Consider the following 22,759-nt stretch of genomic DNA (forward strand, 5'->3'; position numbering starts at 1 on the left):
TCACTTCACCACTTTCTCACCACCACACACACACAGTTTGATATGCCTGAGAATGATTTGCCCTGAATCTCCAGTGTTGGATAGATTCAGAGCATGGTAGAGGGGGTGGGGAGGAGGGGGGCAATTTGTGAGGCAGGTAACCTAGCAACACTTTAAAACTCTTTCATTTGTCTGTGTGTGTGTGTGTGTCATTGCTGAGTGGGGTAAAATAGAGGCCCTTTGAAGAACAAAACAGCCTAAACCTGGCTTCTCACTGAACACTGAAACTCAGCAGATCAACATACATTAACCAGGCTGCTAGCACATCAAAGCCAGACAAGCAAATTGTTTTTCGTTCTTGTTTTTTTTTTCTGTTTGTATTTGACCCTTTTGCCTCATCAATGCAACTCCCCAACGGACTCGGGAGGCGAAAGTCGAGTCATGCGTCCTCCAAAACATGACCCGCCAAACCACACTTCTTAACACCCGCCCGCTTAACCCAGAAGCCAGCCACACCAATGTGTCGGCGGAAACAACGTTCAACTGACGACCAGGGTCAGCCTGCAGGTGCCCGGCCCGCCACAAGGAGTCGCTATAGCGCGATAAGCCAAGTAAAGCCCTTTCCTGCCAAACCCTCCCCTAACCCGGACAACGCTGGGCCAATTGTGCGCCGCCCTATGTGACCCCCGATCAGGGCCGGTTGTGATACAGCCTGGGATGGAACCCGGGTCTGTAGTGATGCCTCTAGCACTCAGACAAGCAATTCTAACCACACTGTGTATTCAAACTGTGAATAGTGAATCTTGTTTTGTTACTGGATGGGACTACTCTGCGCTGGTTCAATTATAATGGAGCCGGTAGGGGGGTAAAGTTAAGGCAAACGTACGTGCTGATTCTCTCTATCTACGTGTAATTATTTGGAGAGGGGCGCAGAGGTAATAGATCTGCAAACAGATGCCGTGTTACTCAGTCACAGCAGTGCGAGAACGGATTTCACACTCTAGTTAACCAAGCTTGTCGTTAGCCGCCGTGCTGGGGCTGGCACTACAGCTTCCCATAAGCTGGGAGAGGGTGTAGTGTTCAAAGCCAGGGTTTTCTAATCAACTGAAAAAGGGCCCTAAAAGCCTGAAAGTGCTTCAAAAAAGGGCTTTGTCGAGGCATATTGACTTTTATTATCGTGGGTTTTTACCATATCACATTGTCCTTTTCAGTATAATACGGAAGGCTGTGGATATCACTCCGTAGAGGCGCCTGTCATATTAAATGTTGTTGGCATGTCAATAGGGCAAGCATCAGTACCTGACACTTTCCCCATCCAATAAGACTGCATCTCTGCTCTGCCAAGACTCTGAACCAGATGGCTGGGGCAGAAACAGACTGGCACACAACCAGGACTAAAGATTGGCGATGATTAGTGTATCAACTCAGCTGAGGAGAACAAGCAACATTGTGTACTGTGTGTGTGTGTGTGTGTGTGTGTGTGTGTGTGTGTGTGTGTGTGTGTGTGTGTGTGTGTGTGTGTGTGTTGTGTGTGTGTGTGTGGGCAAGCTGTACATAGGCTGTAACAGCTGAGAAAAGTCCAGACAGAATGATCCGTCGGTGACACTGTGTCGATACTTACGTGTGTGGTTATCTCTCTGACATGCTTATTTCTTACAATGATCTCACCTTACCGGCTTCGCGCTAATTATCGCTTGTTACAACTTCATGAAAACGAGGGATTATTAAAAAGGATTACTTGACTTACCTGATGTTGATGCCCTGTTTGTAGATCTTACACACGTCAGAGGGCAGGATTCGGGAGAGCAAAGGCACTGCAACATGGGGGGAAAAGACATGGGGATAATCGATAGGCCTAGGCATTGAAACTCCACTTAATAATGAAAATCACCAACCGCTTCAAAGCCCATGCCAGCAACAGAATATGTGGTTCTGCAGTTGAATATGTAATGCTCTTTTTACAAGTACGGTGTGAGGCCAATTCAAACCCTTGGAGGGCACCATCCATGTTCCAATCACCACACTAACATGCTATAATGTATTGCTAAATTATAATGTACAGTATATGTCGGTATGCTAGTGTGGATATTGGAACAGAGCCTGTGAATGCCATGTGTGCACTCAGTGCACCTCTCTGATAGGAAATCTAGTACAGACTGGACAATGTGTCTGTTTTGAGGCTGTTCTACCCCCAGCATATTGAATAGGGCTGGTGGAGCCCTGGCTTCTCTCAATGTGTGTGCAGTGCATAACACTTGGGTTGTATTCTGGGAGGTGAAACGTTCAGAACATTGCAGATAGAAATGGAATGAATAGAGCTGGCACAATTCCCTATTATATCTGCTCTGCACTATACATTTCTATGTGAACGTTCTGTAACGTTTCACCCTCCCGAACAGTCCTAATAGAAAGGCATCTCCCAATACAATCTTTGGATTTGAGCCCTTGCCACTCAGGGGCACTACAACCCCTGTCAAATACTACCAAACTAACACTTACACAATCAGCAATCCTTTCTTTACTGGGAAATGTTTAACGGGAAATGTTGACACACTGTTAGCATGCTCTCTGGAGTCCACTAGACATTTAGCCAAAGAAATGTGGGACATTTGTAACAGCATTTCTTCTCTAATTAATTCAGTGAAACGGTAAGAAGTTCAATGGATCTAAAAGATAAGCTTAATTGAAGTAGGCATTCATAGGCCTTAGTAATGCTGGTGGTGTGACATTGTAATGACGTGTAGCCACCACCAGGGGGAGGGTCTGCCTGTGTGGGGAGGCGAGGCCACTCCCTACAGAGGATTACCTCAGTGTTGTAAACAATCTCTCAGTATCACTCTGTCCCCAACCAGCCGGGCAGAGAGCCCTTACTGACACCCACATAATTGGGCTCTCAGAGATGCTACCACCTCTCTCTCTCTCTCTCTCTCTCTCTCTCACACACACACACACAGCGTAACAACACCAACCATTCTGGTAATTCTAAATCAACTTTAATCTGGTTAAATGCACTTTGTGTAGTTGAAAATTGCAAAGAAACTGAACCGTTGTAGTGAGTTGACCTGATCCTATACTCATCGTATACCTGTATAGATGCAAAGCAAACTCACCCCAACTTTGAAAGTCCCAGTGAAGCTCAAGATAAAAGTCTCCCAGCTGGAGAAAAAAATAAGAAGAATTACAATAGGATTAGCAATCAAAATATACCAGAGAGAGTAAACGGGAGGAAAAGTACATAAACATCTCTGTATCAAACATTGATTTTCTCGAATGAGTTTAGGATCCAATATGTAGTTCAAATGCTCTGAAATTACACAGCTGGCCCACCTAATCCCAGGGTACTACTGACCGGAAACCAAAAACCTCCAGTGACGTAATATGAATGATTGCGCATCTCTGAGGAGATATAATCCCCTGGAGTCAGGAGAAAAACTATCGGGGACATCTACGCCTGCTTCGTCACAAGAGTTACAGTTAAGAATTCTCGTTGTCTAACACACGACAGGCTCCAAGGCCTAAAGCGGATGTTATTTCCCTTTCATCTTCTTCCTCTTATCGCTCCCCTCGGGGAGTCATAGTTAACCTGGCTGTGGCCTATGCCCAGAGCACCAGATGTTTATGCCCACAGAGAACCCTCAATAACATCATGCCGGCTGCAGCACTGCAATGCTCCCCAAAGCCCAGACTATCAACTGTGTGTGTACATGTGTGTGCGCACATGCGTTCGTGCGCATGCGTGTGTATGTGTGTGGAGTGGAAAGCATCTGCCTTCCCCGGTGTCATGCCATCCAGGGAGGTTTGTGAGAATGTCACCGCTCCTGCAGGTTGACCCTCCCTCCCTCCCCCCCGGGGCCCATGTTGCTGTCTGTTTGAATATTCCATGAGCGTAGGCCTGGGGGAATGCTTACTGCATGCCGAGAGCTGTGCTATGGTGCCGCTTTGTTGTGATGACCATAGATAGTGTGTGACTGAGTGACTGAGAGAGGGTCTGTATGTATGTGTCTGTGTGCGTGCCGGAGAGTGGCATTTCTGACGGGGAGGACTCTGCTGGCAGATGTGGAGTGAGTACACAGCCTGCCCCGCAGCGCATTGGATCATGCTTCATTTTGGGAGAGGAGTAAGATAGGGAGGGGAGAGGTGGAGAGGGTAGAGACGAGGTGGGAATACACAATATATCAGCCTTCATATCGGTTTCAGATATGAGGGATCAGGGATATGAAACTAGAGGAAGGAGGGAGAGAGAGAGAGAATGTACCGTACCTCTTTGAGGGCATTCAGTAGCTTTGGCCTCTTGTCCTCCACACTCTCTCTGGACTGCTGTTTGAGCTTCCTTAGCAGCGCTGTGACTGACAGAGAGAAGAGAGGAGGGAGGGAGGGGTGAGACCACAACAACTACATACAATAACATCAAGCATCATTACTGGAATCTCTACACTCTTAGAAAAAAAGGTATGGTTAGGGTACAGTATTGTTCTTGGGGGTACACAAAATGGAAAATGCACATAATGTACCTTCCGATGTACACATGGTTAATATATACACTAGATGACTGACAGGGGGTGCTGCTTTGAAGCCACCGCAAATCCATCTTGGTACTCCCCCATCATTGTAAAACATATTTTGTATGAATTCCGTTCATTCCTATGGAGAACTGCTTCTTCTGAGGAGTGCCTATATGGCCAACCGGTGGCTTCAAAGGCTCTTATTGGCCAATAGATAGCATTAGCAAAGGTTTATAGACATCATTGCACAATACTGTTTGGTACCTTTAAGGGTGTGGATAATGTAGTATAATGGTATATGTTTGTACCCATTTTTTTTTTATATAAATGCACAACCATCACAATCTCATACCTCTTCATTATCATATTTCCCAGCATGCCCTATTGCAGGTAGATTAAAAAAAAATGTTTCAATATGTGTGTTTTTACATATACATTGATTAATTGATCTTATGCTACACAAAGATAAATAACATACATCTTTCTAAACTGTTAGTAGTTGGATTTATTGCACCCATTACTGAGATGGTTGTTCCCATTTAGATAGTTTAGGTGGTCTCATTTATCAATTTTCCCTACCTTGTCAATCATTCTAAGTACAGGTTGCACATGATTAAAAGTAGGATTTACTGTACATATCACTTTGCAAGCCAGCATAATGTTACTTGCCCGATGTGACCTGCAAATCAGGAGTTTCAGACCACTGTATTGGGGTAAAAACTAGGCTGTCAAAGTAGTAGCTTATGATATACAGTGGGGTCTGAAATGATAGACACCCTTGATAAAGATGAGCAAAAATTACTGTATAAAATAAATAATTCAAATACTGAGCTATATTGTATAGGGAAATTGTATGGGGAAATTATATTATTTTATGCTAGTAGAATTGCTCAGACAAAGATTTTGTGTTTAAAAAGTAATTAAAAAAAATCTCAAATAGGTAGGATTCAAAATGATTGACAAACCTATTTTAAATACTTTTCATTACCTCACCTTGTGAGGATAACGGCACTGCGCCTTTTTCTTGAATGTTTTATGAGTTTGAGAACACATTGGGAGAGATCTTAGACCATTCCTCCATACAGAATCCTTCCAGATCCTTGATGTCCTTCGTCTGCTTTTATCGACTGCCCTCTTCAATTTAAACCACAGGTTTTCAATGGGTTTCAAGTCCGGAGACTGAGATGTCCATTGCAAAATTATGATTTTGCAACCAAATAACAATTTCTTTGTGGATTTTGATGTGTGCTTGGGGTTATTGTCTTGCTGGAAGATCCACTTGCGGCCAAGTTCCAGCCTCCTGGCAGAGGCAACCAGGTTTTTAGGCTAAAATGTCCTGTTACCGGGTAAAGTTCATGATGCTGTTGACCTTAACAACGGGTCTCAGGACTAGTGTAAGCAAAATAGCCCCATAACATTAAAGATCCACCACAAATATTTTACAGAAGGTATGGGTTTCTTTTCGGCAAATGCATCTTGATGGAAGAAATAAATGAAAGAGTATAGTTTCGATAATAAAATATTCACTTAGGCACTCACTTGGTTTAGGCTACAGGACTGAAAGCCTTTGAATGCAACAACCAACTAGAAAACACAGTCATGAAGGGTATTGGTAACTCAATTCACTTGAAAGGCACCCTGGGAAACATGCAAACAAGGTTTTACACCCTACAGTGTTAAAAAAACATCCAAAAACCTTTTTAAATATACATTTCTGGCACGTAAAGGGAACAAACGGCTTTCTCACAGCGGTGGTCCCCTAAAAAGGCAATTTTTGACATTTTCCAAAGGTCAGCTTTGTACCTGTACTATCTTGTCCCCTAAGGCAGGTACACTATTGGCTCTTTTAAGGTACGAACTGCAAGGGTACAATTACGTACCTATAACTAAAAGGTACAAAGGACTAAAGGGTACCACTACAGTAAATAGTTTGTACCCCTTTAAGAACAAATCTAAACCTTTATTTCTGAGAGTGTAGGTAAAAGTAATCAAGATAAAGTATCCAATCTACTGCATTGCGTATTGCTAAATAGAGGACCACATTTCACCATGCAAACCCCACCTTATACTTTACGTGTGGAAGCTTAGTTGAGATGACTGAATCATTTGGCCGCCGGGTAACTAAATATCACATCATGCAAAACTTGATCACACAGTAGAGTATTCTACAATATTAAAGCACATACAGGACTGTCGATGAATTTCAATAATGGGAGAGGCTCGCCTAGCGTGGTGAGACTGGTATTTCTAGTTCCTTGGCTTCCCGTGGTGAAATGGCATAACAGGACCCCGCCCACTACACCGCCGCTAGGATCACATATTTACCAGAAAGTTCAAAGAGGGGAAGCGTCTGGGAGTAAACAACAAAGTTGACCGTTAATGAGATATGTCTGTAAGCGCTGACGGCCCAGCTTTCCTGACTGGCTGGCTAATACGAGCTCGCTTGTTTTCAAACAAATAAGACCGAGCTGAAACAGCCACGGCTAACTAACGTTTACCCATGTTTTTTTGAGAGAGGTGGGAACAACAGCTAATTGCAGTTCTGGAGGTGTCAGGGGAATAAATGACAGTGGGGTGATCCGCCTGTAATATGTTTTTAGAAGAAAACACAGCATTTCATTACATCAAAACAACAAACCTGTAATACAAGGTATGGAATTATGACTGATTGTCACAGATCAATCCTAGTGTTTGATATGGTCACTTCAAATGCAGGGGCTGAAGTAGGCCTAACCTACTGTAGCTATTCAATCATACAGGATGTTTTCCTATCACACAATACATCCCACAATAATGAGCTAACTGTAGGCCTACACTGGTACCCCTAATCCTGTGTACCCCCAGTCCACGAACCCAAAGAGGCACACAAAGCGAGCTGGGACCTTGGTACTGCTAATGAAACTAGGCCACGGAGGACCAGGCTGGGGCCAAACACACACACACAAATGCACAAACAAAGGCTGGGCTGGGCTCCATTCCTTACACACGCTGGGCTATGTTTTGGTGTTTTGGGGGCCAGGCGTCTCTCTCCCTCTCAGGCCTGGCTGTCTAATGAGATTTGACAGCCTCCTGATCCTTACCACCCATCGGCGGGGGAGACCAGAGGGGGAGAGGAGGGAGGACTAACTCACCATCTGCCCACGGACCACCCACCGTATACGGGTGGCCCACCCACCGGACCTCCCCTCGCTACTTAGACTTGGGCCTATTCACCCTCATTCACACATCATGGCTATTTTGCTGCCATAACTTTCAGAAAGTGGTCTGAGGAGGCACATACAGTGCATTCTGAAAGTATTCAGACCCCTTGACTTTTTCGACATTTTGTTACTTTACAGCATTATTCTAAAATGTATTAAATCGTTTTTTCCCCTCATCAATCTACACATGTTTTTAGATATTTTTGCAAATGTATAAAAAAATGTAACTGATATATTACATTGACATAAGTATTCAGACCCTTTACTCAGTACTTTGTTAAAGCACCTTTGGCAGCGATTACAGCCTTCAGTCTTCTTGGGTATGACGCTACAAGCTTGGCACACTTGTATTTGGCAAGTTTCTCCCATTCTTCTTTGCAGACCCTCTCATGCTCTGTCAGGTAGCTGTACAGCTATTTTCAGGTCTCTCCAGAGATGTTCGATTGGGTTCAAATCCGGGCTCAAGCTGGGTCACTCAAGGACATTCAGAGACTTGTCCCGAAGCCACTCCTGCGTTGTCTTGGCTGTGTGCTTAGGGTTGTTGTCCTGTTGGAAGGTGAACCTTCGCCCCAGTCTGAGATCCTGAGCGCTCTGGAGCAGGTTTTCATCCAGGATCTCTCTGTACTTTCCTCCGTTCATCTTTCCCTTGATCTTGACTGGTCTCCCAGTCCCTGCCACTGAAAAACATGATGCTGCCACCACCATGCTTCACCGTAGGGATGGTGCCAGGTTCCTTCCAGGCGTGACACTCAGCACTCAGGCCAAAGAGTTCAATCTTGGTTTCATCAGACCATGTTTCTCAAAATATACATTTGCAAAAATGTCTAAAAACCTGTTTTAGCTTTGTCATTATGGAGTATTGCGTGTAGACTGATGATTTTAAAAAAAAGTATTTAATCCATTTTAGAATAAGGCTGTGATGTAACAAAATGTGGAACAAGTCAAGGGGTCTGAATACTTTCCGAATGCACTGTAGATGTAATAGAAGCAATAGAATAGCAACATGTCCTGTCTGAAAGTGGTCTGGAGTGTTAATAATATTAAATCATGTATAATTAATGCTAAATAATCACCCACATAACCAAGACATGAAACAGGCAAAAGACCTGAGGCAATATTCTTTATCTAACACTCCTCCAACCCCCACTGGTGAAAAATGTACTACAGCTACCAGCCAGCTTCCGAGTAGCAGAGATAGGACAGTAAATATTGACACAGTGTAGGCAGCACCAGGCTTCACTGCGGGCCAAGGGCCTACTCATTATTGGTTACACAACTGCTAAGATGACAGCTAGCTAGATTACCTCCCAGAACAAGCTAAGCTAGCAGTCAGTCACAGACAGAGCAGGCCAAGGCAGGCCAGGGTGCTCCAGTTTTCCAATTCAGCTGCCACATCAGAGGCTATGGGACAAATCCCTTCCATCTCTACTGGGCTTTGATGGATAAAGTCCCCTGTTGGTCTCATCAAAGCACCCAGCAGGGCACCCAGCAGGGCACTGGACAGTAAAAGCCCTATAGACAATTAGCCACCATAGACCCCCCCCCTGGGGACCAGAGGCTGCTTTTGAAGTATTTCATAGGCTACATGGCGATTGATGTGAGCACAATGTGAGTCATTAACTAACGACTTTCATGCAATTATCATGAGCGAGAACATTATGTTTTGTTAATTATAGATTTTTTTCACTTATTAGCAGGACTAAGGGGGCATTTGAAATCAGCAAGGGGGGCACAATTAATTTGAGGACATAGGCTACAAGATAGATAGGGTAATTAACCTATTACAAACAGCCTATGGGAATGCGGCCGTTCCCACAGCTGTCTTACCAAAATAATGCAAACTAAATGCTGAAGGTAGTTATGATGAAATATGATGAAACATACCGATACATGGCTATACCCATGGGCACCATTTGAGTTCCTGCATTGGAATTAGATTGAATTCTGCATACATCACACTATACCACAATAAACATAAAATGTCCAATGCTGAGACCATTTAGGGCTTTTGAAGAGACAGGTTGGCGCTAAATCTGTATCTCGGCTTGGTTGTATCAGCACCATGGAAAGGGTGTAGTACTGCCTACTCTACTGCTCATAGGCAGGGTGTAGTACTGTCTACTAGAGGTCGACCGATTAATCGGATGGACACACAGATGGACATACTTCTCACCCTGGACCAGGCCCTGATCCCTGAGACTCGGAAGAGGAAAAGACGACGTACAACACTCCGTTCTATTGGTGAACATACAATCACTGGAGAACAAACTGGACAAGCTCCGTTCAAGACTATCCTTTCAGGCGCAGTGGTCTAAGGCACTGCATCGCAGTGCTAGCTGTGCCACCAGAGATTCTGGGTTTGAGCCCAGGCTCTGTCGCAGCCGGCCGCGACCGGGAGGCCCATGGGGCGGCGCACAATTGGCCCAGCGTTGTCCGGGTTAGGGAGGGTTTGGCCAGCAGGGATATCCTTGACTCATCACGCACTAGAGAGTTCTGTGGTGGGCCGGGCACAGTGCACGCTGACCAGGTCGCCAGGTGTACGGTGTTTCCTCTGACACATTGGTGCGGCTGGCTTCCGGGTTGGATGTGCATTGTATCAAGAAGCAGTGCGGGTTGGTTGGGTTGTGTTTCGGAGGACGCATGGCTCTCGACCTTCGCCTCTCCCATGTCCGTACAGGAGTTGCAGCGATGAGACAAGACTGTAACTACTACCAATTGGATACCACGAAATTGGGGAGAAAAAAGGGGTATTTTTTAAAATATTTTTTAAAGACTATCCTTTCAACGGGACCTGAATAACTATGTTTCTCAGAGTCATGGCTGAACAAGAACATGGATAATATACATCTAGATGTTTTTTCGACACATCGTCAAGACCATACGACATCGTCAGGTAAGGTTAGGGGGGGAGGGGTGTGTCTCTTTGTTAACAACAGTAACAATCTATATTAAGGAAGTCTCAAGGTTCCGCTCGCCTGAGTTAGAAGACCTCAAAGTAAGCTGTAGACCATATTATTTAACAAGAGAGTTTTCATCTATATTTTTCGTGACTGTCTATTTACCACCACAAACCAACGCTGGCTCTAAGACAGCACTCAACGAGCTGTGTATGCGTTCAATCTCGGCTTGGATGTCCGGGTTAGTCCCCCCCCCCCCCCCCCCCCCGTTCATACAGAGGTGGCGCTCCTAGTGGCCGATGATTTTAATGCAGGGAAACTGACATCAGTTTTACCTCATTTCTACCATCAAGTTACCTGTGCAACTACTGTAGAGGAGACAAAACTCTAGATCACCTTTACTCCAAACACAGAATGACATACAAAGCTCTTCCTTGCCCTCCACTGCACACTTCCCTATACCATCTGGACAAGAGGAATACCTCTGTAAGAATGCTATTCATCGACTACAGCTCAGCCTTCAACACCATGGTACCCTCCAAGCTCATCATTAAGCTCGGGGCTGTCGGTCTGAACCCTGCGCTGTGCAGCTGGGTCCTGGACTTCCTGTTTTCCGACCCCAGGTGGTGAAAGTAGGCAACCACACCTCCACAACGCTGATCCTCAACACTGGGGCCCCTCAGGGGTGCGTGCTCAGCCCCATCCTGTACTCCGTTTACCCATGAAGGCGTGGCCAAGTACGTCTCCAACTCAATCATCAAGTTTGCAGACAACACAAGAGTGGTAAGCCCTGATTACCAACAACAACGAGACAGTCTACAGGGAGGAAGTGAGGGCCCTGGCAGAGTGGTGCCAGGAAAATAACCTCTCCCTCAATGTCAACAAAATGACGGCGCTGATTGTGGACTTCAGAAGACAGCAGAGGGAGCACGCCCCCATTCACATTGACAGGGGAGAAGGTAAAAAGCTTCAAGTTCCTCAGTGTGCACATCACTGACAATCTGATATGGTCCACTCACATAGACAGTGTGGTGAAGAAGGCACAACAGCGCCTCTTCAACCTGAGGAGCTGAAAGAATTCAGCTTGGCCAAGACCCTCACAAACTTCTACAGATGCCCAATTGAGAGCATCCTGTTGGGCTGCACCATCCGCAACATCTACAGAACACGGTGTCACAGGAAGGCCAAGAAGATTATTAAGGACATCAGCCACCCGAGCTACGGCCTGTCCACCCCGCTACCATCCAGAAGGTGAGGTCAGAACAAGTGCATCAAAGCTGGGACCAAGAGACTGAAAAACAAAAAGGTTTCTACCTCAAGGCCATCAGACTGTTAAATAGTACCCTGCCCTGAACGTTAGTCACTGTCACTAGTTGGTAACCACCCAGTTACTCTACTGTGCACCTTAGAGGCTGCTGCCCTATGTTGTTAGATTTGGAACACTGGCCACTTTAATAATGGAACACTGGTAACTTTAATAATGTTTATATAGTGTTTTATCAACTTCACAAGTACAGTACCAATCAAAGGTTTGGACACACCTACTCATTCAAGGGTTTTTCTTTATTTTTACTATTTTAAACATTGTAGAATAATAGTGAAGACATCAAAACGAGGAAATAACAGGGAAACTGGAGGTGTGTTTGGTCATTGTCCTGTTTGAAAAATATATATATTACCACAAAGCGCAAACCAGATGGGATGGGGTATTTCTGCAGAATGCTGTGGTAGCCATACTGGTTAAGTGTGCCTTGAATTCTAAATATATCACAGACAGTGTCAGCAGCAAAGCACCATCACACCTCCTCCTCCATGCTTCACTGTGGGAACCACAGATGCGGAGATCATCCGTTCGCCTACTCTGCGTCTCACAAAGACACAGAGGTTAGAACCAACATTTCAAATTTGGACTCATCAGACCAAAGGACAGATTTTCACCGGTCTAATGTCCATTGTTCGTGTTTATTAGCCCAAGCAAGTCTCTTCTTCTTATTGCTGTCCATTAGTAGTGGTTTCTTTGCAGCAATTCGACCATGAAGGCCTGATTCACGCAGTCTCCTCTGAACAGTTGATGTTGAGATGTGTCTGTTACTTGAACTCTGTGAAGCATTTATTTGGGCTGCAATTTCTGAGGCTGGTAACTCGAATGAACTTATCCTCTGCAGCAGAGGTAACTCTGGATCTTCCTATGGCAGTCCTCATGAGAGCCAGTTTCATCATAGCGCTTGATGGTTTTTGCGACTGCACTTGAAGAAACTTTCAAAGTCCCTCCCTGTCTTAAAGTAATGTTGGACTGTGATTTCTCTTGAGCTGTTCTTGCCATAATATGGACTTGGTCTTTTCCCAAATAGGGCTATCTTCTGTATACTAACCATACCTTGTCACAACACAACTGATTGACTCAAATGCATTAAGAAGGAAATAAATTCCACAAATGAACTTTTAACAAGGCACACCTGTTAATTGAAATGCATTCCAGGTGTCTACCTCATGATTCTGGTTGAGAGAATGCCAAGAGTGTGCAAAGCTGTCATCAAGGCAAAGGGTAGCTACTTTGAAGAATCTCAAATAGAAAATATATTAACTTTTGGCCAGGTTGCAGTTGCAAATGAGAACTTGTTCTCAACTAGCCTACCTGGTTAAATAAAGGTGAAATAAAAAAATAAAAAATGAACATTTGTGTATTGTTACTGTTGTGCATTGTGCACTGTTGGAGCTAGGAGCACAAGCATATGGGTATGCAACCAATAACATTTGATTTGATTTGAAGGCCAAATGCAGTAACTACGCCAACAGTGAAACTGAGAAAAATGGCTTTACATTTTTGGGGTTAGCCAGACAAATATGTTGTAGGTAGTAGACAAGTGATAATTCACTGATGTATCATCTTATTATAAAGTCATTTGTATGCATATAAACCATAAGCACTGATTTAACCTATGGCCCCTAAAATGCAAATACTGCACCTTTGTATGACCTTAAACAACTATATGGGTGATACAAAGGCAAAGTGCAGTATCTACAATCTAAATGTGTTTTTTCAACTGTCTTGTTGTTTTTCTGTTTGCTGGAAACAGTTTGACAGTTCTAACTATATTCCAACTGTATTTAATGGTTTTATGTAGTTATGTTTTCATGTTTTTATGTTATATTGTAGAAACCCTTAAGCATTTTTCGCCATAAGGTAAGGACTATTTCATGACGTAGAATGTTTATACTTATACTACTTTGTGCAGTATTTACAATCGTAATATGTTTTCCCAATTTTCTTGTGTTTTTCTGTTTCACTTATTTATTTTTTTACCTTTATTTAACTAGGCAAATCAGTTAAGAACAAATTCTTATTAACAATGATGGCCTAACCCGGCCAAACACTAATCCAGACGACGCTGGGCCAATTGTACACCGCCCTATGGGATTCCCAATCACGGCCGGTTGTGATACAGCCTGGAATGGTAATTTATTCACTTAGAGGTCATAGGTCAAATCAGTAGTCATTGTTGATATGCATAAAAATGTACTTCATAATAAGATAATACATCAGTGCATTATCACTTACAGTGCCTTGCGAAATTATTCGGCCCCCTTGAACTTTGCGACCTTTTGCCACATTTCAGGCTTCAAACATAAAGATATAAAGCTGTATTTTTTTGTGAAGAATCAACAACAAGTGGGACACAATCATGAAGTGGAACGACATTTATTGGATATTTCAAACTTTTTTAACAAACCAAAAACTGAAAAATTGGCCGTGCAAAATTATTCAGCCCCTTTACTTTCAGTGCAGCAAACTCTCCAGAAGTTCAGTGAGGATCTCTGAATGATCCAATGTTGACCCAAATGACTAATGATGATAAATACAATCCACCTGTGTGTAATCAAGTCTCCGTATAAATGCACCTGCACTGTGATAGTCTCAGAGGTCCGTTAAAAGCGCAGAGAGCATCATGAAGAACAAGGAACACACCAGGCAGGTCCGAGATACTGTTGTGAAGAAGTTTAAAGCCGGATTTGGATACAAAAAGATTTCCCAAGCTTTAAACATCCCAAGGAGCACTGTGCAAGCGATAATATTGAAATGGAAGGAGTATCAGACCACTGCAAATCTACCAAGACCTGGCCGTCCCTCTAAACTTTCAGCTCATACAAGGAGAAGACTGATCAGAGATGCAGCCAAGAGGCCCATGATCACTCTGGATGAACTGCAGAGATCTACAGCTGAGGTGGGAGACTCTGTTCATAGGACAACAATCAGTCGTATATTGCACAAATCTGGCCTTTATGGAAGAGTGGCAAGAAGAAAGCCATTTCTTAAAGATATCCATAAAAAGTGTTGTTTAAAGTTTGCCACAAGCCACCTGGAAGACACACCAAACATGTGGAAGAAGGTGCTCTGGTCAGATGAAACCAAAATTGAACTTTTTGGCAACAATGCAAAACGTTATGTTTGGCGTAAAAGCAACACAGCTCATCACCCTGAACACATCATGCCCACTGTCAAACATGGTGGTGGCAGCATCATGGTTTGGGCCTGCTTTTCTTCAGCAGGGACAGGGAAGATGGTTAAAATTGATGAGAAGATGGATGGAGCCAAATACAGGACCATTCTGGAAGAAAACCTGATGGAGTCTGCAAAAGACCTGAGACTGGGACGGAGATTTGTCTTCCAACAAGACAATGATCCAAAACATAAAGCAAAATCTACAATGGAATGGTTCAAAAATAAACATATCCAGGTGTTAGAATGGCCAAGTCAAAGTCCAGACCTGAATCCAATCGAGAATCTGTGGAAAGAACTGAAAACTGCTGTTCACAAATGCTCTCCATCCAACCTCACTGAGCTCGAGCTGTTTTGCAAGGAGGAATGGGAAAAAATTTCAGTCTCTCGATGTGCAAAACTGATAGAGACATACCCCAAGCGACTTACAGCTGTAATCGCAGCAAAAGGTGGCGCTACAAAGTATTAACTTAAGGGGGCTGAATAATTTTGCACGCCCAATTTTTCAGTTTTTGATTTGTTAAAAAAGTTTGAAATATCCAATAAATGTCGTTCCACTTCATGATTGTGTCCCACTTGTTGTTGATTCTTCACAAAAAAATACAGTTTTATATCTTTATGTTTGAAGCCTGAAATGTGGCAAAAGGTCGCAAAGTTCAAGGGGGCCGAATACTTTCGCAAGGCACTGTATTTACTGACAAAAGGCAACATTTTAGTAAACTTTAAATACATTTTTCTCAGTTTCACTGTTTGTGTAGTTACTGCTCATTGCCTTTGTATGGCAGAGCGGATAACGAATTACTTGGATTTTGAAGCTACTGCACATTTTACACTATATTTTCACTGAAACTGAGGATAATTGAACAAGGACACTTTTTCACAAGATAAAACTTATACTATAAAGCCTGATATCAGTCTGAAAAATGTAGTTACTGCGTTTTGCCTTTGTAGGGCAGAGTACTGGTCTTGTCTATTTAGAAATCAGAAAGGACACATTGAATACGGGATTTTAGAACCTCTATAAAGACCAGACCAGTACTTCCTGGAAAAGTGTGATATCAGCATCTTTCAGCGGCCTCATTCACTCAGATGTTTCCATCCTCACACAGACAGCTCCCACTTCCCTACCAGATCCAGAAAAGTGCTGAACCTGCTAATGTTTCAGAAACACTGAGCAGTGCTTTCTTGGCGAACCATGTTAACTACCGACTCCATTTTATATTACTGAATAGGGAAAGCAGCCACTGTTTCCTTCAGTGCTACTCTCCTACCAGGTCATATCACAGGGCCAGCATTATGAGCTACTGTAATCATTTACAATGTGTAACATTCCCAGGAGTCAACTGCCAGGAATGAAAGTGATTCATTTAAGCGAGGATATCAGTGTGATAACAATGCCCCATGATGCCTTGAAAATAGATTGTTAGTGAGTCAGAAGGTGGTGTAAATGAACTAAGTAAAAAATACTTTGAAGTACTACTTAAGTAGTTTTATTTGGGTATCTATACTTTACTATTTGTATTTTTTACAACTTTTACTCCACTACATTTCTAAAGAAAATATGTACTTTTTACTCACATACATTCTTCCTGACACCCAAAAGTACTAGTTAAACTTTGAATGCCTAGGCAGGACAGCAATATGGTCAGAAATACGCACCTATCAATATAACGTGTTGTCATCCCTACTGCCTCTGATCTCACTAAACACAAATACTGCGTTTGTAAATTATATCTGAGTGTTGGAGTGTGCCCTGGATGTCCGTAAATAAAAATATCATGCCATCTGGTTTGCGTAACATATGAAATTTGATGTATAGCATTTACTTTTACTTTTCACTTCTACTCAAGTATGACAATGGATGACTTTTTCCACCACTCTACTTAAGTACATTTAAAACCAGATACTTTTAGACTTTTACTCAGGTAGTATTTTACTGGGGGACCTTAACTTTTACTTGAGCCACTTTCTATTAAGGTATCTTTACTTTTAAGTATGACAATTGAGTACTTTTTCCACCACTGGTAGGTGCGTGCATCGACCAACACAAGTCAAAGTGTAGCCGGACATCATAGTAATTTCGAAAAAGATGTGCAGTTTTTGCTCCTTTCAAAACTGGTGGACCTAGTTGATTATTTAAAATGAATGAGAGTGCCTCTCCTTTGAAACAGTTACTAAGTCACACAGACCAAATGGATGCTGGGTAGCCATGTTAAGTACAGACTACAGAGGTCAGCCATGGTGTACCCTGGTTCATACCACAGGCCATTGGCTGCAGCGCAACCAAAGACCCAAATAAATCCATAAAAGCACACTCCTCCTCTCATAGTTGTACAGTCAGGATCCATGGGGGAAAAAAAGAGGGAGAAGTATACAAAACCTCTGGCTTCTTACACACCCAAAAGACATCAAAGCCGGCCACTGAGGGTGTGTTCTTGAAGAGTTAGAAAGGTCAGTCAGAGAGTAAATTGATGCTTCTGCTAACTCAGCTATCATTATTCTGACAAGCAAAAGTTCACAAGGCTAGAGAGACAGTGATGGACAGCCAAATGAAATAAGGGGAAGAAAGAGGAACACCTTTCAAAAGATACGTCATTCTAGTCCCTTTTTGAGTGCAATGTTCCATTATGGCCACCTGCCTCTGTCTCTCACTCGCTTTAACACTTCAAAAGCTCCCTTTGTGCTGAGTACGGTCCATAACAGTGGCTGGCGGTTGGCCTCGGTCAGAGTGACAGAATACGGTCAAAGTGACAGAATGCAGTCCCAATCTGTGTCACCCGTGTGAAGCTGAATCAGTTTGGAGAAAGAAAAAAACACTAGTTTTCCCCAGTTTTCCTATTCCCACAGCCAACATGACCAGGGGTGTCAAAAGACCTCTTCAAAATGGAAGACCAGTTCAGTTCCTCTCCCCATATAAAGGAATCTACTTTGATTCACAAGCCAAGAGTAGGGCCAGGGTGACAACATGGGGACTTCACTGCTTTGCAACTGGACAGAGGTTAGAAATAAAAATACAAATATGGGGTCAGGATGATGAGACAGAAATATCTCTACAAGCTTGGGGGATTGGCATACAGTGCCTATAAAAAGTATTCACACCCCTTGACTTTTTTAGAAACGCTGTTGGTTTACAACCTGAATTTGAAAATGTATAAAAGTGGGACTTTAGGTCACTGGCCTACCCACAATACCCCATTATGTCAAAGTGGAATTATGTTAAGAAATGAAAAGCGGAAATGTCTCGATTCAATTTTTCAACCCCTTTGAAAATATGCACGCCTAAATAAACAAGTTCAGGAGTAAAAATGTGCTTAACAAATCACATAATAAGTTGTATGGACTCACTCTATGTGCAATAATAGTGTTTAACATGATTTTTGAATGACTACCTCATCTCTATACCCCACACATACAATTACAGTATGTATAAGAACCCTCAACCGAGCAGTGAATTTCAAAAACAGATTCAACCACAAAGACCAGAGAGGTTTCCCAATGCCTCATAAAGAAAGGCTCCTATTGGTAGATGGGTAAAAAGTAAAACATACATTGAATATCCCTTTGAGCATGGTGAAGTTATTAATTACACTTTGGATGGTGCAGCCATACACCCAGTCACTACGACGATACAGGCGTCCTTCCTAATTCAGTTGCCGGAGAGGAAGGAAACTACTTAGGGATTTCACCATGAGGCCAATGGTGACTTTAATGGCTGTGATAGCAGAAAACTGAGAACTGATCAAAAACATTGTAATTACTCCACAATAATAGCCTAATTGACAGAGTGAAAAGAAGGAAGCCTATGGAGAATAGAAAAGTCCCAAAACATGTATCCTGTTTGCAACAAGGCTCTAAAGTAGTACTGCAAAAAATATGGCAAAGCAATTAACTTTTGGTTCTGAATACAAAGTGTTATGTTTGGAGCAAATCCACTACAGCACATTACTGAGTACCACGCTCCATATTTTCTAGCCTAGTGGTGGCTGCATCATGTTATGGATATACTTATAATTGTTAAGGACAGGGGAGATTTTCTGGATAAAAAATAAATGGAATGGAGCTAAGCACAGGCAAAAACCTAGAGGAAAACCTGGTTCAGTCTGCTTTCCTCCAGACACTGGGATATGAATTTACCTTTCAGCAGTACAATAACCTAATACACAAGGCTAAATCTACACTGGAGTTGCTTACCAATAAGACAGTACATTTTCCTGAGTGGCCAAGTTACAGTTTTGACTTAAATGTACTTGAAAATCTAAGGCAAGACCTGAAAAGTGTTGTCTAGCAATGATCAACAGCCAATTTGACAGAGCTGGAAGAATTTTGAAAATAATAATGGACAAATGTTGCACAATCCAGGTGTGGAAAGTTCTTAGAGACTTACCCAGAAAGACTCACAGCTGTAATCGCTGCCAAAGGTGCTTCTACAAAGTATTGACTCAGGGGTGTGAATATTCATGTAAATTATATTTCTGTATTTCATTTCCATACATTTGCAAAAAATGGTCATTATGGGGTATTGTGTGTAGATGGGTGAGAAAAATTCAGGCTGTAACACAACCAAATGTGGAATAAGTCAAGGTGTACGAATACTTTCTGCAGGCTCTGTAACACTGCCAGGTCATGCCTGTGGGACACACAGGGCAGAGAGAGAGGCTTGCATTTTCAAATGTATTATTTTTCATCTGAACACAAAAGCCTGAGATCCTTGAGGAATGTCCGCCTCTCTGACAGACAAAGAGGACGGCTTGGTGCCCACTCTGAGAGCCATGTGGAGGAAAGCACAAAGCATCTGTTGATCGGAAGTGGCACAGTGTTTCCCCCTACATGTTGTTTTCTTTCCCACACAGGTGGGGCCCTCAAGAAAAGATGCACGTCTGATACCAAAATCCTTCATGGAAACCAATTGAGGCCAAATACTTTTCATTAGGAAGGCAATAGACATTGGTGTGTTGGCTAGGCCCACCCACCCCCTTCTATGATAGGGGGAACAATTCTGGTCAGGATTTATGGTCTCAGTACAGTGACAATAGTGCCAGTATAAGAGACAGGGAGTAGTTGCTTACTCATTTGTCGCTCTCCGTAGCTGATGGCTTCGGCGAGGGGACTCCATCCCTGAGCGTTCTTCACCTTCACTGGTGCATTGTGGGCCAGCAGCAGATGGGCACACTCTGTGGGAAAAAGAGACAAGAGGAAACAGTCATTTACTTATTACAGAGAAAGAGACAGAGCTAGTGGGAGAGAGCACTGCCTTGTTATTTAACTGACAATTTGTCAATGGTTAATCTGATTTGCGCTGCTACATGACCCAGTGTGGACCGACTAGAGGGGACAAGGGTCAAGCATGGAAAATACACTAAATTATTGACCTCCAAAATCTTCAACAACTGTGTTCTGTGTAACGGTTTCTTCATAGCCTGAAGCCTGAAATGAGCAAAGAATGACAAGTCAACAGTACACCATGTTTCCCACCAAAAACGCTCCACCAGCCCTCTGCTGTGAAGTATTTCATTCAAACTCCACTGAGCTTTCCCACCAAACAGACAAAAGAGGCCCTGGAAGCTAATTTTATCTCCAACCTGACACCATGCCCATGTCGGAACAAGCTCTAATTTAGACTTTTAACTTCCCTTCTCCAGGGAAAGCTTCCAGAAATGGAATTTTGCAATAAAGTGAGACATTGTGTATGCTTCACTTCAAATATAATTATCTTCAAATTCATATACAGTGCCTTGCGAAAGTATTCGGCCCCCTTGAACTTTGCAACCTTTTGCCACATTTCAGGCTTCAAACATAAAGATATAAAACTGTATTTTTTGTGAAGAATCAACAACAAGTGGGACACAATCATGAAGTGGAACGACATTTATTGGATATTTCAAACTTTTTTAACAAATCAAAAACTGAAAAATTGGGCGTGCAAAATGATTCAGCCCCTTTACTTTCAGTGCAGCAAACTCTCTCCAGAAGTTCAGTGAGGATCTCTGAATGATCCAATGTTGACCTAAATGACTAATGATGATAAATACAATCCACCTGTGTGTAAAGTCTCCGTATAAATGCACCTGCACTGTGATAGTCTCAGAGGTCCGTTAAAAGCGCAGAGAGCATCATGAAGAACAAGGAACACACCAGGCAGGTCCGAGATACTGTTGTGAAGAAGTTTAAAGCCGGATTTGGATACAAAAAGATTTCCCAAGCTTTAAACATCCCAAGGAGCACTGTGCAAGCGATAATATTGAAATGGAAGGAGTATCAGACCACTGCAAATCTACCAAGACCTGGCCGTCCCTCTAAACTTTCAGCTCATACAAGGAGAAGACTGATCAGAGATGCAGCCAAGAGGCCCATGATCACTCTGTATGAACTGCAGAGATCTACAGCTGAGGTGGGAGACTCTGTCCATAGGACAACAATCAGTCATATATTGCACAAATCTGGCCTTTATGGAAGAGTGGCAAGAAGAAAGCCATTTCTTAAAGATATCCATAAAAAGTGTCGTTTAAAGTTTGCCACAAGCCACCTGGGAGACACACCAAACATGTGGAAGAAGGTGCTCTGGTCAGATGAAACCAAAATTGAACTTTTTGGCAACAATGCAAAACGTTATGTTTGGCGTAAAAGCAACACAGCTCATCACCCTGAACACACCATCCCCACTGTCAAACATGGTGGTGGCAGCATCATGGTTTGGGCCTGCTTTTCTTCAGCAGGGACAGGGAAGATGGTTAAAATTGATGGGAAGATGGATGGAGCCAAATACAGGACCATTCTGGAAGAAAAACGGATGGAGTCTGCAAAAGACCTGAGACTGGGACGGAGATTTGTCTTCCAACAAGACAATGATCCAAAACATTAAGCAAAATCTACAATGGAATGGTTCAAAAATAAACATATCCAGGTGTTAGAATGGCCAAGTCAAAGTCCAGACCTGAATCCAATCGAGAATCTGTGGAAAGAACTGAAAACTGCTGTTCACAAATGCTCTCCATCCAACCTCACTGAGCTCGAGCTGTTTTGCAAGGAGGAATGGGAAAAAATGTCAGTCTCTTGATGTGCAAAACTGATAGAGACATACCCCAAGCGACTTACAGCTGTAATCACAGCAAAAGGTGGCGCTACAAAGTATTAACTTAAGGGGGCTGAATAATTTTGCACGCCCAATTTTTCAGTTTTTGATTTGTTCAAAAAGTTTGAAATATCCAATAAATGTCGTTCCACTTCATGATTGTGTCCCACTTGTTGTTGATTCTTCACAAAAAAATACAGTTTTATATCTTTATGTTTGAAGTCTGAAATGTGGCAAAAGGTCGCAAAGTTCAAGGGGGCCGAATTCTTTCGCAAGGCACTGTATTTACTGACAAAAGGCAAAATGTTGGTCACATAGACCTACGAAAAGGCCTCATAGGATTGTATCCCAATCCGACTATTTCATTTTGATTTTATAAAGGGGATGTACTGTCATACATTCCACTGTGAGGCTCTCTCTTTCTGTGTACCAGTTTTCATGTTGAATAATAAAGGAGACAAATGCTTTGTAGCAGTAGAGAATCATTCATCTAAAGCTAAGAATAGTGGAGGGTCAGATAGGGAGTAAGAATGGGATGGAAATAGAAGGGTCGTTCCACGAAATGAGTCCGTTTTGAGTCCCTTTGGTATTTTAAGTAGAAATTGTGCACCAAT

At 42.8% G+C, this 22,759-nt stretch overlaps 1 protein-coding gene across 1 annotated transcript in view; it reads right to left on the reverse strand.

The window, feature by feature from the left end:
* Positions 1 to 22,759, reverse strand: part of LOC139409095 (ankyrin repeat domain-containing protein 13C-like) — an 82,053-nt gene that overhangs the window by 14,484 nt on the left and 44,810 nt on the right. Inside the window, exons 3-6 of the mRNA XM_071153787.1 lie at positions 20,143 to 20,247; positions 4,240 to 4,325; positions 3,090 to 3,135; positions 1,727 to 1,793 (exon numbers count right to left, since the gene is read on the reverse strand). Coding sequence (XP_071009888.1) covers positions 1,727 to 1,793; positions 3,090 to 3,135; positions 4,240 to 4,325; positions 20,143 to 20,247 — 304 coding nt within the window. The remainder of the gene's footprint in view (positions 1 to 1,726; positions 1,794 to 3,089; positions 3,136 to 4,239; positions 4,326 to 20,142; positions 20,248 to 22,759) is intronic.

Source organism: Oncorhynchus clarkii, chromosome 5 (assembly GCF_045791955.1).
Source record: "Oncorhynchus clarkii lewisi isolate Uvic-CL-2024 chromosome 5, UVic_Ocla_1.0, whole genome shotgun sequence".
Lineage (NCBI taxonomy): Eukaryota > Metazoa > Chordata > Actinopteri > Salmoniformes > Salmonidae > Oncorhynchus > Oncorhynchus clarkii.